This window comes from Polyergus mexicanus, unplaced genomic scaffold (assembly GCF_030449975.1).
Source record: "Polyergus mexicanus isolate NDT 795.1 unplaced genomic scaffold, iyPolMexi1.0 SCAF_6, whole genome shotgun sequence".
In the NCBI taxonomy this organism is placed as follows: Eukaryota; Metazoa; Arthropoda; class Insecta; order Hymenoptera; family Formicidae; genus Polyergus; species Polyergus mexicanus.
This window is the reverse complement of record NW_027223326.1, coordinates 2,119,130-2,137,387: the sequence shown is the minus strand read 5'-3', so window position 1 is coordinate 2,137,387 and position 18,258 is coordinate 2,119,130. Positions and strand designations below refer to the sequence as shown.

Sequence of the window (18,258 nt, the reverse complement as noted above, 5' to 3'; positions counted from 1 at the left end):
TATTTTAATTAGCATTTTCTTATCTACAAATATATGACGTTTAGCTCAAAAACTGATCTTTAATTTAAATTTATTCAATATTAATTACTATTTCAATATTAACTTACAACAATAAGTGTATATATATATATATATATATATATATATATATATATATATATATATATATATATATATATGGCAACCAATGCACATATAAATTTGCGAGAAATAAAATAACATATTAATATCAAAAAATTTCTCAAATTCATTACAGAAAACATTAAACATATAAAATGCGTACTGTTTGTGTTTATAATCGCATTGTTCATAGCGTTTATCATAAGATCTAGTACTCCTACAAAGAGGATTATCAAAATTTAAATTTAGTCCGAAGGAACAAATCTACTCGGTGATAGTAATTGAACCGCAAAAGAGAAGTTCGACGATTAGATTAAAATCTAACCGAGAAAGGGGAAAGGCGGATAGGGCACTGGCGCTGGGTAATAACCGGGATATGCCGGTACCGTCGGCTGTACTGGCACCGTATTGGTGACGTAGGTAGTGAGCTCCGTGGGTACGACCCTCGTGGAGAAGAGAGTGGTATAAGCGGTTTTAGCGCCAAAGGTGAGCTTTAATACCCGTGAATCGGACACGGTGGCAAGGGTCTGAGTGATCAGGGGCGCGCTCGTCACCGTGAATTGTGGCTGCTGCGGGAACAGCGGTACTTGCGGCACCTGCGGCTGCAGCACTGGACTCAGAGTGGATGTGCCATATTCGTAGGAGGTCCTGAAGAAAGCAAAAACGCGCAAAATATAATATATATTTAAGATGATACAATATGTTATATGTATATTTAACACATATAATTTATTAAAAATATATATTATACCAACCTAGGTACAGTGGCAACTGGCCTGGACAACGTTGAGTAAATGGTATTTCCTGCGTTCACTACGGGAATCACGTGCGATTCGTACATCGTTTCTAAAACGACCACTGGCCTAGATGTGGTGATGACTTGGGGTTGCGGTTGACCGAAATATTTTAGCAGAGCCAATTGTTGCACCTGTTCCGGAGTCAGCTGAGATTCGGCACTGCTGCTGGTTAGAACGTCGCTTTTGACCTTGGACGGTAATGCGGACTTGAAGATATTCAAATCAGAATCGGGATCGTTGCTAGGTGCTACCACCCTCTTGAGTACCTCCTCGTCATCACGATCGTCGTCGCTGAAGTCAAGCTCGAGATGCAGTTCGCTACCGGCCTCGTCGAGCTTCGAATTGAACTCGTTCAGTGTTTTGCTTGGAATGAACTGATAGATTTCCATCGGCGGAAGCGTCTTTGTCGCCGTCACCACTCGGGCGATGTTGTACGTTTGTACCAGGGTTAAACGGGTGGTGCTATTGCCGCCATAAATCACTGGTAACATGTGTGTCTTCAGCAACGTCTGCGTCGTCGAGAACGTCTCTGTTAACGTTTCTAACGGCGGCGTTACCTGGCTGGCATCCAGGGAGATTGCTGGTAGCGTCGCAACGGACGAATCGAGCGGCAGAGTCGACTCGTAGGCGGCTGCCGTATTCGCCAGGATATTCTCCGTGAGCGGTTCGGTGGGTGTAATGGAGCTAGTCGGCTCGGCCGTTGCAAAGGTCTTCTTGATCGTGGAAGTCACTGTAATGTAGCGGGTGTTCCGGGCTGTTCCCACCTGCAGGGACAATATTTTGATTATTGCGGCAATAAGAAAACACGGCTGCTTTGCTCATGTATTCTAACGCCAAGCAGAAAATTTAACAAGTAAAAAACGAATAATTCTATTGTTACATACAATAACTGTTCTTTAATGTTCGGTATGTATCCAACATCTTTATTTATAAAAATAATATTTTATCAAATTTTTTGCTCAAATAAATAAATATTATAGTAAATTCGAGAGAACGCACCTGGAAGGAGTATGGCGATTTGATAGTGGCGATCTCGAAATATACGTTGTCGAGATCCGCCGCAGTGGAGATTTCTACGTTGAGCGTTTCCACTGGAAGGATCTGCTCCGCAATGTTTTGCTGTTGTTCTTGCTGCACACTGACGCTGGCCACATCCTCGCTCTCACTGGGATCCAACTCATCCTCTGCGAAGGATAACTCCTTCCTCTGGATGACGCCGCCGGATGAGGTCGAGGCCGCGCTGCTGGTCGTCGCCGTCGTCTTGCTCTGCTCGTCCGAGATTACCACGAAAGACGATTCCATCGTGCTCACCTCGGTCGTCAAGGATCGCGGATCCTCCTCGTCTACTTGCTTGCGGATCATGATCCTCGGCTTCGGCGTAGTCTTGTACGACCAACGACCTTGCGTCCTCGGTAGCTTCACCTTGGGCACTGGAAGACTGGCCGTTGGTGATGGCTGCTGATCGCTGCTCTTCGATTTGGTTGATTGCTTCGAGAGTGAGCTGATGGATTGACCGCTCGGACGAAAACCGCTGCGCCGGCGATTGATCGGCGCTTCTGTGGTGCTGGTGGTGATGGTTACAGGACGATTCCTGAAGAGAAGTGTAGAGTTTCTTTTTTAGTGAAATTTGAACCAGGAATTGCATCGCGCGAAGATCTATCGCACTTTATATTTTACGTGATAATAATGATAGTCGTTTCGATTACGGTTGTTTCGTAAGATATAGCAAAAGATAAGTCACAAATTAATAAATTTTTTTCTTCTGATTGCTACTCTCTTATCAGGGACACTCACTTGTAATTTGGACGTGTTGTCGTCGCGCGATTTTTCCCGGTCTTCGTTTGTTGTTGGGGTTCGTTATTCTCATAGTCATCGGCAATCTTGTTTCGAAATTTGAGCCTGGGCTGATTGTTGGAGGTCGAATGCCTTCGCGTTGTTCGTACTGGAGTGCCTATTCGTAAATCATCAAGTTTCTCAAATCAACGTTTTCAGTACTATATCAGAGAATATATAATTTCTCCAGAAATATCAGAAAATTTTATCACAGATATTATTGAAAAGAAAAAAGTCATACACACGAAAAAGCTTTTATGGATCATAAATTATTAAGACAACTAAAGCTTTTGGTAATATTTTTCATATATTTTTCAATATAAATAAATTTTTTTAAATTCACTAATTTATCACAGCTGAAGTGCTCACCAGAGGGTGCGTTAAAGAGAGCCTCTAAGGGCAGCGAGGACTCCTCCTGCTGCTGATAGGTCGGAGTGGGCTCCAGCTGGGGTTTGAGCTTGCCGTGATGCGGACCTATGGTCTTCAGGATTCGATTCGTGCTGGACGGGCGAATCATGTCTTCGATCACTGGTTCGATCGGCTCCGTCAGGATCCTGGACGAGCTCTGTAGTACTTGGGCGTACTTGCCATTGATGTAGGTGCCGATTACGCTGGTCTCGTGCACGGTGGTGAGACCATCCTTCACGACGGTGCCTCCGAGCTTAGTCACCAGTCCGGTCGGGTTCTCCTTGTCCCTTCGCGCGGTGGCGCGTGGCTTGTGATGAGCCTTCGACGAGGGTCGCAGGTTGATCAGCTGTAAGAACCAGGAACTAGATAGTCGAAGAAACATAATATCATCGTGAAAAGATCATGTTGGAATAATAATTATATCCAGAAGCTAAACATATGATTCATGTGAAAAATATATAATAATTTTTATATATTTGATAAAAAGATACATTTCTTTTTTAAATTTTACTATAGTATAGAAAATATATTGAAACAGAGAAAGGAAAAAGGTATCGTAAATATAGCAAAATATTTAAATTATAATTATATGTGGGAAATAATTATAATATAATAACAACAATAATAGTATCAAAAAATTTACTTAGTGACTAAGGACAATTTCCAGTATTTTTCGCCACAAAAAAAAAATATATAAAAATCTAGATGATCAAATTCAAAATTCGCGATCTTCGATATTTTTTCGACGCAATAAATGCTGAAAATTATAGTTGGAAAAGGAACGCGCGTTCGTCGCGCTTCGCGAGTGAAACCGATTTATCGGTGCGATCGGATCGGACTTTCACGCCGATCGCCGTCATTGAGGGACTTACGGGGGGAAAGGCAGCTGGAAAGGATCGGCTAGGAAATCGATTACGACACGCGGAAAATTACGCCGACGCAATTATTCCGAACAATTTCGTTCGCGGTTTTGCGCGAGAGTTATTGTGAAAGTCGCTTATAAGATAAAGCAATTGCGCAATTTTATGGAAAAAACTACGAATAATTTTATATCACAATGGTTTTCTCATCCCGTTCTGACCGGATAATCCATTTTCCATCGAGTGTTTGATTAAAACGATCAACATATTTCGCTGAACTCGTTTTAGCAGCGATGTATATTTAGTGAACGATGCAGTCCGGTTTGGCGACAATCAAAGATATCGAAACCAGATTCTCGATTTTCGTATTCGCGGCTCTCGTTCACGGGCGAAGATCAATGTCGCTTTTATAAACTGGATATTTGAGTTTCCTGCTTTTGCGAAACACGCGAATTTCGCGAATGCAAGATCGTTTCCAATAAAGCCAATATCATATTTTTGACGAAACGAACAAATAATCTGTTTTCTATAAACTTGTGGACAGAATTATATACAATATATTATAAAATTCGTAAAAAAAGAGTACGTTTATCTTTTTATAAATTTATCTTGTATATAATTCAAATATAAAATATATATGACATTTATTATATAAAAGAAACGTAGTTAACATTTTTATAAAGAGAATAAAAAATTATATATATAATTTATAGATATACGAAAGAATATTAAACATTTTATTGCATAATTTGTTAACATTTGAAGTTGACATTAACTAACTCTTTTAGAAAATAAACTATGAATTTATAGTAAAAAAACAGCGAAAATCTCTGATGAGTCTATTGATTCAATTATAGAAGAATGACTAAATTGTTGTCATTAAAAGTTGACATTTCTTAGCTCTTTTAAAATTAAATTATGAATTTATGATAAAAAAAAAACAGCGAAAATCTCCGATGAGTCTATTGGTCAATTTATAGAAGAATGACTAATGTATTTAAAATATCACTCTGTCTTTAAAATATCAAAATATTGTTGATGATCCGGAAAGAAGTATTATATACCTTTATATAGAAATATTATATTAATTGAAATATTATATATATATATATTATTACAAGATTTAATTTTTTTCGCTTATTCTACAGAGAAAGCAGATACGAGATATTGGTTGATCTAGTTTCAAGATATCAAAAAAACCAAGAAAGAGAGAGAGAGAGAGAGAGAGAGCCAATTAAAAAAATATATATAAGTAATGAAATACGATAAGTGAATACGATGTGTGAAGAAATACAAAATAATATAAATAAGGAAATAATAAAATATTACGCACTATGAAACATGTTTCTAGAGCGTAAAGATAATGATATGGCATTTACTTTATTCACTTTTGTGGCATTAGAGTTATTTCTTTGATATTATGTTTTATTTACCCTGTAGGTCTCATCGATCACTTCCGTCGGCTGTTTTGAGAGAAAATCGTATTCCGGTTCGGCGAGATTATTTTTCACACCTAGAGCTTCATCCTTGGCAACGACGGATGACAATATTGGTGTCTTTGTTGTTGCTTGTTTATTCGGCTCCCGAAAGAATTCCCCTAAATATTCACTCTATCCACGTTTCCAAATTATACCTCAATTCGTGTAACTTTATTACGCTACATATATAGATATATCTTATTTTGTTAATCACTAATTTTGCATGTTACATTATTTCATTATTGAAGAGAAAATAAATTTATTCTATTAGTATAATCATTTGATTTTCAAAAATTGAATAATAAATATATATAATAAATAATTTATTAAAATATCCAAATTATTTGAAAGATATTTCTTATACACATAATTAGACTTAAAAATATTTAAAGAATCAACTTCATTCTAATTTACCTGACTCTTCGTCGTCTTCGATGCAGTATTCTCGGACGAATTCACCACGTTCTGCTTGACCACGGAATTTATAACAATTTTCGTTCCCTTTATCTGTTTCTTCGTCTCGCCATCCTGGGTTTCAATCTTGTGAGTCTTGCTGGGCTGAATGTCGGGGACATTCTTTTTTTGCTGCTGCAGTTCCGTCGGTTTCGTGTGAATCGGTGGCTTGGAAGACGCAGTCTTCTTACCGGAGTCCCCTTCTGAAAACAAACGGCGCATTTGCATACTCGACGACTGTTGAGAATAAAAATTGCGATTCCGCGAAGAACCTGAAGGATCAGAAAAATGAGAATAAAAAAGCGCTCCTTGACATCCTTCGCCAAATTTTTTACTTTTTAGAATGAAAATATAAAGAACATGTGTGGAAATACTTATATTTTCTCGATACAATTTTAATTGTGTGTTACGTGAGATTTAAATTTCAATTACATAAATATTATTTTATTTGATTTTAATTTTGATATCAATAGAATAAAACTTTGATTAATTTTCGGCTGATATGACAGATTGTTGTCATAATTGTTTCATTTATAGCATCTTCAAAATTTATATCTTTGCATTTAGAAAAAGAAGGAAGCAGCACTCAGTATTATGGTTTGAAAAGTCAAGGAGAGGAGATGACAGGAGAATCATAACGAGTGAACATTGGGCATCATCCGTACGCAGACGCAAATGACGTTATGCAAAAGAGATTGGACCCCGATGCCTCGCCAAGGTCCATCTTGCGAGCGTACGGACTCTTCAGTGTTTCGAGGTCTCATTGAATAATCAGACTTGCCATGAATAAGCATAGCATAACAAAAAGATGTCGATTGCGCTTAGAAAGTAATTCCTGGCATTATACTCAAATTCACATGACACTTCATGGCTAAAATCATGTAGAATTAAACTATGTTTGTAGCGAATCTTCTGTTTGCGTAACAGCTTTCCGCGATATTTAATTCTCATTGCTTAAAAACTTCAATGAAGCTCTTTACTGAACGATGATTGACAGCCGAATGAGACGAACATTTTATATCGAGTATAATTATGGGTTAAGAATTAAATTATGTTTGCAAATAATAATCTACCTACTAATTAATCGCGCTTGAAGGAAAGCGAAATTTGACAGTATATAAAATTTCATTGGCGATTACGACAGCGACGAACTTTCGAATTAAGATATAATTTACCATTTTATTATTTATTATTAAAATAATATTAACGTATTTTAGGAAACTGGTATAATTATTTACATGTGATACATATACACGCATCTCATACATGTGTATAAATTCTATAAATAATAAATAAAATTTTGAAACTCTTGAAAAATTCTTACCTGGTGGAGCGCTTTGAGGGCTGAAGACCATCACCGTGTTGCCGAGTGTCGTGGTGAAGTCCAGAAATCCGTAGACCGTTTGCGTGGTGAAATCATTATTCGTAGCTGCTGGTTCGAACGAGTCCGAAACGGTTGCAGACGAGTCCAACGAATAGCTCTTGTAAACTTGTGCAGCAGACACTGCAACTGCATAATCATTTCACAAAATCCTTTCACAAAAACCCAACACACACACACACACACACACACACACACACAGAGAGAGAGAGAGAGAGAGAGAGAGAGAGAGACGCGCGCGCGCACACACACACACACACAGTGAGAGGGGGGAAAGAGAGGGGAGAGAGAGGGAGAGAGGGGGGGAGGGGGAGAGAAAGAGAGGCGCGCGCGCGCACACACACACAGACACACAGACAGACACAGACAGACACAGACACGCGCGCGCACGCACACACACAGAGAGACACGCGCGCACGCACGCACGCACGCACGCGCGCGCGCGCACACACACACAGACAGAGGGGGGAGGGGGGGAGGGGGAAGAGAGAGGGGGAGGGAGAGAGGGAGGGGGAGGGAGGGAGGGAGGGAGGGAGAGAGAGAGAGAGAGAGACGCGCGCGCGCGCACACACAGACACACAGACAGACACAGACAGACACAGACACGCGCGCGCACGCACACACACAGAGAGACACGCGCGCACGCACGCACGCGCGCGCGCGCGCGCACACATACACACACACACACAGAGGGGGGAGGGGGAGGGAGGGGGAAGAGAGAGGGGGGAGGGAGAGAGGGAGGGGGAGGGAGGGAGGGAGGGAGGGAGGGAGAGAGACGCGCGCGCGCGCACACACACAGACACACAGACAGACACAGACAGACAGACACAGACACGCGCGCGCGCGCGCACACACACACACACACACATAAAATTTCTTCACGAGAATCGTGAGTATAGAAATAAATATAAAAAATAAATTATTATACATACAATCGTAGATATAAAATATATTATAAAATGATATAAAGATACAGAGAGAAAAATATAGTGCAAAAGAATAAGTTATAATTTCTCAAGAGATCAAAGTAATTTTATGCTCGTAATGTATGTATTAACAATAACTTAATTAAAAATTGATAAGAATTGTTATATATCTTTTTTTAACGACAATATTTGTTCGCGACGCGGTTGATGGAAGATTCCTGGGCAAAAAGAATTTTGATACGAGAAGAGATACTTTTTATAAAATTCTGCATTCATTAGCAATGAATCACTTAACTCACCGTACGCTAAAGCTGCGGCAAACACGAAGTATCTCGATATCATTGCGGTCAATCTGATCTCATCATACGGAATCACGGAATCTGAAAGTATAAGATAAAAAACATATAAAAATTATCTCATATATAATGTAGAATTTAATTTACATATGCGATAGCTCGATTTCACCTTTTCACTTTATAAAAATATGATATTATTTATAATTTTAACGGTATTTATAATTTTCACCGTGTAACAAATTAATAAATAAGAGAAGATATAATAATAATGAAAAAGAAAAAATATAAAAATAAAAGAAAAAAAACAATGCAAACATATTTTGCTACATTATATAGTAAGTCCGTGTGATAATTTGGCTTATGGAATTATTGTATTTGTCACACAGTATGAAGTAATTTTTCTCTACGATCGTGGGAGAATCGAGCGACGATTCTCAAATGTTCACGCAATTATTGCAGTTGCACGTGCAATCAAGCACTTGCAGCTATTTGCTCGAATGGGTAAAAATCTCGTGTTGCATCAACCGCGCGAATATGACAGATTACTGTATTATTTTGCGAAGTACCGTTACCTCCCTTCTTCCCTAACAATTAACAATTATGTAAAAAGATATTCTGCTTCATTAAAGACGTCTTGTCTACTATCTCGCGCTTGTCTTCTGGCGAGAATTGCTAATTATCCGTCTCCTATTATTATCTATCTCCTACGTGAGAGAATGTCCTCGGATTCAAAGTTACATACTCTATGAAGCAAATATTCCAATGGATAGAAACATCGTCGCCACTCGTACGTTTTATACGAATCCGAATGTTTTATGATATTCAATATTAATAGCAATAGCCTTATAATAGCATAATCGCCTGGAAAGTATTTTTACATATTTTCTACGAGTGAAATGTTAATTTTGTTCTGAATGTCCTTGAATATTCTTACATCGACTCGATGCATAAGCGCCATAAATCATTGTTAATAATTTCTCACAGACTTTAATTAATAGAATCTAAAGATAAGAATTAAGTTTTTAAAAAAATAAATTTAAAAAGAAAATAGAAAAATACGAGTGCGTAGATTATAAAATATTATAGAATTTAGTAGCTGGATTAATTAATAAATCAATTTATTTAAAAAAATATATATATATATATTTTTTTAATAAGCTCATTACTTTTCCTAATACATTTTTATTTCAATTTTTCTTAAATTGTATTAAATTCCAATTTTTTTCTCTCGTTTCAATAAATAAAAAATTATTTCAATAAAATCATTTAATATTTTTTTAATTGTTTTATTTTTTTTGACGGTGCCAATCGTACGATAAAAGAAAGGAGGATTTTATTATCATGTAAAGCATTGACATTGTCAATCAATTCTGATTCACTGCAATGCAATGCCGGCAAGCCAGAAGAATAAAAAGAGCGATTTGGTTTCGCGATTTGCGTGAAGCAATCGAGTGTCGCAAGTAAAAATTTCATTCTCTCGATCGTTATCTGCCTGAGCATGAACATTGTGAGGCATGAGCTCGCTCGGGAAACATCCCGTGTGAGGCAAACGCAACGAGACAACGTTAACACAATGAAATCGTTGCGTAATCGGGTGGGTGGGTGTCCGTAATCGCTTAGCCCGAAACAATAGAAAAAGCCGCCTTCGGAGAAAGAGAAAGAGAGAGAGAAAAAGCAAAGATACGACTCGAATCTGTAATTGCAGATCGGATTGGTATCCGAAACGCGCAGAGGGTTTCTCTAGTATTCCCAGGAGTGCGTCGCGTGCCGTTACAATGCGTGTCTTTACTACTGCCAATCGCTATACAGGGTGGCTCGAATTTTCCATTAATCGCAGCTTCCTCGTAAACTTGATAGAACAAGCTTTAATTTTTTAATTTTATCGCAATTAAAAATTTTGCTTGTTTTTCATATCTTTGTGTAATTAAACATCGAATTAAAATCCTATTAAAGTAAAACTCGAAGAACGTGATTATATCATTGATTTTCTCTACTTGATGCTCGGTTCGCGAGAAATTTCTTGAATTCTGATTTTGTTAATAATTTATACATATTTTTATTCGTAAAAGAATTCTTAATTATTTATTTATAATTTATATATTAGATGTACAACTTTGCTTCCGCCGTTTTCCTATAGATGGCTTTAGCGGTAAGTAGTGGTCGAAATAAATACATCATAGACGTCATGCGATAAACTTGGGCATCTGTCAACATAACCCCATAGAAACATTAGTCGATTTGTGTCTGCGTCATAAAGTTATTCTCGATTGAAAATGTCAGTTTACGAGCTAAATTCTCGTCATTTGCGAGAGGTTGTAATTTTCTGCTTCAATATGAAGAAATCAGCGGCTGAGGCTCATCGAATGCTCTCAAATACTTATGGTGAAGCCGCTATTAGTGAAAGAACGTGTCGCGAGTGGTTTCAACGCTTCAAGAACGGTGATTTTCACGTCGAAGCGCGGCATAGCGGTGGAAGAGAGAAGGTTTTCTCCGCTCCTTTCACCCGTATTCTCTTCTCACGATCGATCTACCGTTGATCTCGCGTTGAGCTGTAATAATGACTACGCGAGCTGTAACTGAAAAGAGCACGAACACACGACTCTTCTATCGCGAGGTACTTCTAATGATAGGATACGCCATTCGTTATACCGTAGAGAATATGGATAAGACTTCTCATTACTAGATTAATTGATTATTAATTCATCGTGACCAATCTCGTATCAATATTTGTATATATTTTTTCCTTGGAAAAGATGAGTTAAAATAATATTGATAATAACATATAAAGCGATAAAAATTGTATGTCTCTAAAGGAGAGTTGAAAATAATATTAAATTAAATTAAATAATTAATATTAAATTTTATTTAATTAATAAAATTAATTAATAATAATATTAATATTGCTATTAGCGAATAAGAAATAGTTAACGGCATAATTTTATATTTCTCTGCGTGTCTATCAATAATAATATTAATGGAAAAATTTCGCGCACATTTTTTTCAACTATAAATGAAAATAACAAAGGCCAAGATGAAGCGGCCAAAAATAATCAGGGCATAAATTCAAGGTGTACAAGATAATAACGGTAAGTCATTTCTCAAATCGTATGCGAAGGTAAAAAAGGAGTGGCCCTATTCTCTCTCTTTGGCTCTATTCTACTACTATCATATACGCACATATATTTATTACGCATAGTACGTGCAAGTACGTGTGCAGAATGTAATGATCTGAAAAAAATTGCTGTGCTGCAATGCGTATAGAAATGCGTATATAATCGTTCCAGTGAATTCTTTCCCGCGCACATGTGATTGGTTTTTCTGCGATTAAAATGCGTATTGTTGCGGAAAAATAACAGGATATACGTTTAAAAATTATACGCATCTAATAAATCAAACTTTTTTTACTCCTATTTTGCACAGCGTACGATTATCTGATATTTCACAACATTTTAATTTATTTTATTGAATCAAGAGATTATAAATTAAACATAAATGATAAATTGCTTCAAATATAAAACAGACTTGAAGCAAAGGAATTAAGAATGTTCGCGATCAGAAGATGCAAGATGCGTTTTATGCGTCGTAAAAGCAGGGTTGGGAAGTAACGCGTTACTTGTAACGCCGTTACCGTTACAGTTACTTTTTTTCGGTAACTGTAACGGTAATGGCGTTACAAATTTTATTTGTAACGGAAAAAGTAACTTCGTTACATTTTTCGGTAACGAGTAACGAATTTAACAGTTACTTTTATCGTTACTTTTTTCAAATTTTTTGATTTATTTAAGATATTATTCTTGCTATTGTGCGTGATAAAATTTTTATTTTAACCGTAAAGCCGTAAGCAAATCGACCAATTAGCATTCTTATTATGTTGTAAAAATGCTTGAATGTGATTGATCAACTTATGGCTCTTGCAGACCAGTGCGATGACGCGACGCGCGATATCCAATGAGAGCTTTATCTTTTCGGAAAAGCCGAGCTCTCATTTACTACCAGTTCTAAGTACCTTGCAACGAAAATTAGAAAATCTCAATAAATCTGACCTTATAGATTGCTGTTCATTAGTTGAAGCTATTCATCAAGGTTTAAATAAAAGGTAACTTATTAATTTGATTAATACATATGTTATTTAATTTTAAATAAGGATTTAATTGAAAAATATTATTTTATTTTAAACTATTGATTCAAAAGTATTAATTTCAATAAAACAAACAATGTCGCTTAATTTACTATATTTGATTTTAGATTTCTTACAATATTTGAAACAAAAGAATTAATAATAGCAGCATGTTTATATCCAAAATTTAAGTTAAACTGGTTAACCGGAGAAAAAAGAAAACGTGCTGAAAATTACTTGGAGGATTTATTGGGAATCCGATCAACTGAAAATTCTTCAAAAGCTGGAAAATCTGACGATCACAATGATTTTTTCATTTTTGAGCAAAAAACGGTGCAAAATGAATCTGAACAAGAAGAATTGCAACGGTTTTTAAAATCAAATAATTGTAATATAGAAATGTTAAACGACTATCCAAAACTTAAAAAACTTTTTATTAAATATAATACAGCTCTACCAAGGAGTGCATCTGTAGAAAGAATGTTTAGCATCGGTGGCTCTGTATTAACACCACAAAGAGGGCATTTAAATGATGATACTATGGAGCAACAAATTTTATTAAAAATTAATAAAGAATTTCGATAAAATTTAATCATTTATTTTGTAATAAACCTTGAATGAAATCTTGCTTACAATTTTTTAAAAGTTTTTCTTATGCAAAATAATTTATTAGTTTGTATTGTAAAAAAGTAACGGAAATTGTGACGACTCGTTACTTTTTAGTAACTGTAACGGTAACGAGTTACTTTTTAAAATTAGTAACGAGTAACGGTAACGAGTTACTTTTTAGAAAAAATAACGGTAACGGTAACGAGTTACTTTTATAAAGTAACTTTCCCAACCCTGCGTAAAAGTGATCATCACGAAGTTTCCGTTTTGGCGAAAATCAACCGCCGAGTCAACCAAGACAAACCGACTAATTTATTACGTCCATGAGAGTAAATTTCGTGGTCAAGAGTAATGATCGAGGCCGATAGTCCGTCTCGAGAGAGATATGCTAAAAACCGGTCATCAACGGTGAGAACGGTATTCTCCCTCGATCTCTCAAGATCATGGTCAGAGACCCCTGAGACCATCGGCCATCAACTGTATCCCGAAGATCAACTGCCTACGCATCTCTACAGTTTCATTGTCAGTTTGACGTTACGTTTGCCTGTGTGAAACTTTAATCAATGCGGTTTCGTTTCTCTCAATCCTTCGATTCGCTCTGATTCCTCTTTAGCTTATTTTAGACTTTAATAAAAAATGAAGTTTATTGTTTAATCTTTTCTTTCACATATAATTAATATTTTTTAGAAATAATCGATACATTTTTTAATAAATAATTGACATTTTTCCGACAAATAATCAATATAAATTGATACAAAATCTAAAGAGAGTTTTTCGGAGTGGAAACTTTTCGTCGTCGATATACCACTTTTGTCGATTTGTCATAGTATATAAGATGTTCGCTTCGTTTTCAAACGGCTCTCTTCGTTTCTCATTCGAACGACGATATATGCTAATCAGTATTCATTCAATCTTTTCTCCCTTTTTAGGAACACCACCGTGCGGTGTCGTTGAACGATAAAAGCGGTATGAGAAGGTGTTTCGGATTCTAAAAAAACGCAGAAAAAAATCATACGACGATACTTATGCATAAGCAACAATGTTGAAAAACATTAACATATTCGTGTCTTCAAACGAATAATGTATTCTTGAACAACGCGTGAGATTACATGCGCATATTTAAACCGGCGTAATGGCCATGAACTTCGCGAGTTCATAAATAATCACGATAATAATCTTTCCGCCAGTAATAGGAATTTTTTGTTACATTTTTTTAAAAATAATAAAATAAAATAAACCGAATTACACCGTTTAAAAAAACAACCGTCTGAAAATATCTAAACTTACGTGTTTATCATAATTAAGATCATAATTTAAATAAAGTAAAGAGTGATAAAAAAATTTGCGTCTTATTGTTGGACATCTCAATGCGTATCTCTGGTAAGGACATTCCTACGGTGATTAATTTCGCAAAATGGACAGTAATTTCGACGCAAATTTACGTACGTCTGACGCAAGCTAGGTATAATCTACTTGTGCACGCGTCTCCTGAGGCAATCCTAGGCATGCCTAATCACAATCTGGCGGTTAAGCAAACTCTGAGAATTCTCGGGAAAGCGCTTTCCCAGCAGCGTATGACTTTATCATCCTCTTTTTCTTCCTCTTTTCTAGCAGATGGAAAAGGTCAACTCGCATTTTATGCGAGATGTCATTTTTCCCAGGAACAAAAGCGCTGCCGATATTAATCTACCCGTTACATTCCCTCGAACTATGGCCAAGCTTCTTTGTCACGTAACGTTTCTTCGCTATATCCAGCCGCGATCGCTTCGCGAATTTTCCTCTTCTTCGGGATACATATCCATCGCGATAAATCGTCGACAATTAAATCGTAAGATTCTCATTCCCTTGGAGTACGATTAAAATTAAATAAAAGACAAGGTTTCACATTGTATACTCTTAGAGTCGTGACAAATGGTGAACATTGACCCTAGCTTCTTCGCTTTCCTGCCAGGAGATCACGGTCGTTCTTGATGTTTCGTTGGTTTTACTGTAGCGACTTTTCGCCTTTCTCCCGAGGACGGGATTATTTTTAATTGGACATGCCGCATCGTGCGACCTTCCAACTGATTCCAGCTGCGAGATAAAGGAATCCGGGGCCCTCATCTCGAAGATCTATGACTTGTCTCTGCGGCTGCTAATTCATCGTCTGTTAATTTATTTCTCATAATCCGCCTCCTATTATCCTCTCGATCAACTGACCGCTGATCATATTACTTATAGTTGATAGAAGTAACGAATTATTAAAGAATAATTGTTTTTAACATGATTTCAAAAAAATTAAAGGCGTGTCAATTTTATATTAAAAATAATTATACTAAATGCCAGCAGATTATATTGTTATATTAAATAAACATAAAATTCTGACTTCATCGCTCAAAGTAAGGAGACTTTAAAATTCGCTAATGAGCCATATTGCAAGTTTTAATACCATATTGCCTTTAAAGTCTATTTGCTTTGAAAATTTGTCGAGCTTACCGCAAAACCGCTTCGAATTGGATTCCGTTATTAAATTACCGCGCTTGCGAAACCTGTAAGAATCGCTTGCGAGAAAGAGAATGCAAAGCTCCAGCGGCTAAGCTGGTTTTATATCGACTCCCTCGTGTGCATATCGCACTCGCAAAATGGGGACGAGTTTATTTTTGCGGATGACAAAGTGCTTAAACGCATGCAAATCCTTGAAGCGCGATTTTATGCCTCTGGTTATTTGTTTATCGTTTATCGCCACGGAAGGAGTGTCGCGAGTTTTTATCTTTATGGCTTATATATTTGTATATCGAGGTACGAGAATTCTGCAGCAAATTTTTTTTTTTTGGTGAAGTAAATGTTAAATAATAGATAATACAAATAATATCTTTTTAATAAAATAATATAGTAAAATATTAAAATATCTAATGTTTCTATTTCTAATTATAATCGAGTTTGTTAAATTCACACGCTTTGCAAAATTTTCAAGTTTTATAGAAATATATTAATACGGAATATTAATTTCATATTTTTGTATATACAAAGATATTTTTCCAGAAGTAAAATAATGATAAAAATAACTTCATATACATAAGCTCTTTTTCTTGCACTGTTTAAAATTATATTAGATTTCTCGGTAAAAAACAGCAGTTAATCTTTCCTTAACAAAAGTATGATCTACGTTTATTAGAATTTTAAAATTATCAATATATTACATAAAGTTTCATAAAAATAAAATTTCTTTAAAGTCAACTGAGCAATGTTTTCTTATCTATATTTGCATCCATAAAACGATTCATTAGAGCAGGATATCCTATAAAAAAAGGAATTTTATTCCCCATAAAAAGAGAAAAAAAACGATTGAATATATATGTACATGTCAGGTAATACCGCAAAGTTGCGATTTAGCAACTTGGACCCATACAGCACTAAAGCTTGCAACAACATTGCTGCAATATTGCATATTATAGTTTAATTTTGCAGAAATATTACAAAGACATTATTTTGCAATATAACTTTAGTAATGTTACAGCAACATTCCAAAAATATTCCAAAGAAAGTATTCGATAATCGCTAGTTCATTCGTTTACCGCTATGCGGCGCATATTGCGTTATCTATTTCGCATTTAATTTTTTGTCACGATGATTATATAAAGTTTACAAAGAGCGACTAATAAGATTAAAGATATAATAACTATTTTTATTAGCTTAAATTGTATGATATAACGCCAACACAGGGGACTCAGACATTGGACTAAGAATTCTTTTAATAGTTTTCATTCTTATATAAAATCAAAAATTTGATAATTTTTTAACATGCAAGATACTTCAGATTTTAATAAATAAATTTTGAGATTATATGAAGACAAGAGAGATGTGAAAAAACTTGTATGCGTAAATCCACCACAATCTTTTTGCATGTCTGAATATTTCGGATACAAACAGATTGTGAATTTAGAAAACTGCAAATTGAGTTTTTTCTTATTTCTCTTAGATATTCTCTGTCACTGAAGGAAGTCGAATGTGTACCGAAAAATTTACAATTTATAATTTCGTTATTATTATAATACAGAAAATCTATATACACACTAAATCCTGATTCTTATATGCCTAATTTCTTATTATTTTTTTCATATGTTAAAGATATTATGTCGATAAATATACATAAAGCATTATTGCATATATATTATATTGCTATGTTGCTGCAATATTATATTGCAATATTTCTGTAGGCGGACATTTTACTGTTGCTGCAATATCATAACAACGTTGCAGCAACATTTCGTAATGTTTCTGCAATGTTGCAATCTTGCAGAAAAATGTTGCTGCAATGTTGTTGCAATCTTGCGGTGCTGTATGGGAGGTGTATAAATTTCCCTGCAATTTATGGCAGGCAAAGCGTTATTTCTCGATTGCTTCCTGATCGCGCAGCATGCGCGACCGATCGATCCAGATTCCTTTTTTCTTCTTACCTCGCGTATCTAAAGCGGATTCGCGACACGATACCGTAAGACAAAAGTCGGCAGGTCGGAAGCGGAAGGTTGCAATTTCACACGGAAGTGCGTGTAAATTCTACGCGAATTTATTTTACTTTCCATCCAGCGTAAATGGATACGTAACACAACGTATGCGCATATAAATGTACTTGCACGCTCCGGTTCCCTCATCGCGCTGGGGAAATGCACTTGTCGCAATCTACTAATCACGCTTATCGTAACCGTCTAAGTTTCATTTTTGAAAGAACGTTATGAAAATTCAGCGATATTAACTGTAATAAAATTATAAGTTATCTATAGTTAATCATAGTTCATTATAGTTTGATTATAGTCAGAGCACATGAAATAAGATTTGGAATTGCAAATTATACGATTATTGAGTCTTCTTTAAGCCAAAGCTTTTTATAGATCTATAATTATAAATTATATCAGTTTTCTTTCTATCGCTCTTACAAAATTTAATATATAATAACTTATATATATATAAAATTATATAATGTCATCTGCATTTATATAGATT

The 18,258-nt window shown here is 35.8% G+C and overlaps 1 protein-coding gene across 5 annotated transcripts in view; it reads right to left on the bottom strand.

The window, feature by feature from the left end:
- Positions 1-246: 246 nt before the first annotated feature.
- Positions 247-18,258, bottom strand: part of LOC138933843 (uncharacterized) — a 23,776-nt gene continuing 5,764 nt past the window's right edge. For 3 of the 5 annotated variants that reach the window (XM_070296888.1, XM_070296891.1, XM_070296892.1), the window contains exons 2-10: positions 8,556-8,636; positions 7,274-7,459; positions 5,911-6,152; positions 5,452-5,628; positions 3,120-3,504; positions 2,712-2,868; positions 1,917-2,508; positions 876-1,681; positions 247-768 (exon numbers count right to left, since the gene is read on the bottom strand). In XM_070296888.1, coding sequence (XP_070152989.1) covers positions 441-768; positions 876-1,681; positions 1,917-2,508; positions 2,712-2,868; positions 3,120-3,504; positions 5,452-5,628; positions 5,911-6,152; positions 7,274-7,459; positions 8,556-8,636 — 2,954 coding nt within the window. In that variant the 3' untranslated portion in view covers positions 247-440. The remainder of the gene's footprint in view (positions 769-875; positions 1,682-1,916; positions 2,509-2,711; positions 2,869-3,119; positions 3,505-5,451; positions 5,629-5,910; positions 6,153-7,273; positions 7,460-8,555; positions 8,637-18,258) is intronic. The other 2 variants (XM_070296889.1, XM_070296890.1) reach the window with 2 other exon arrangements.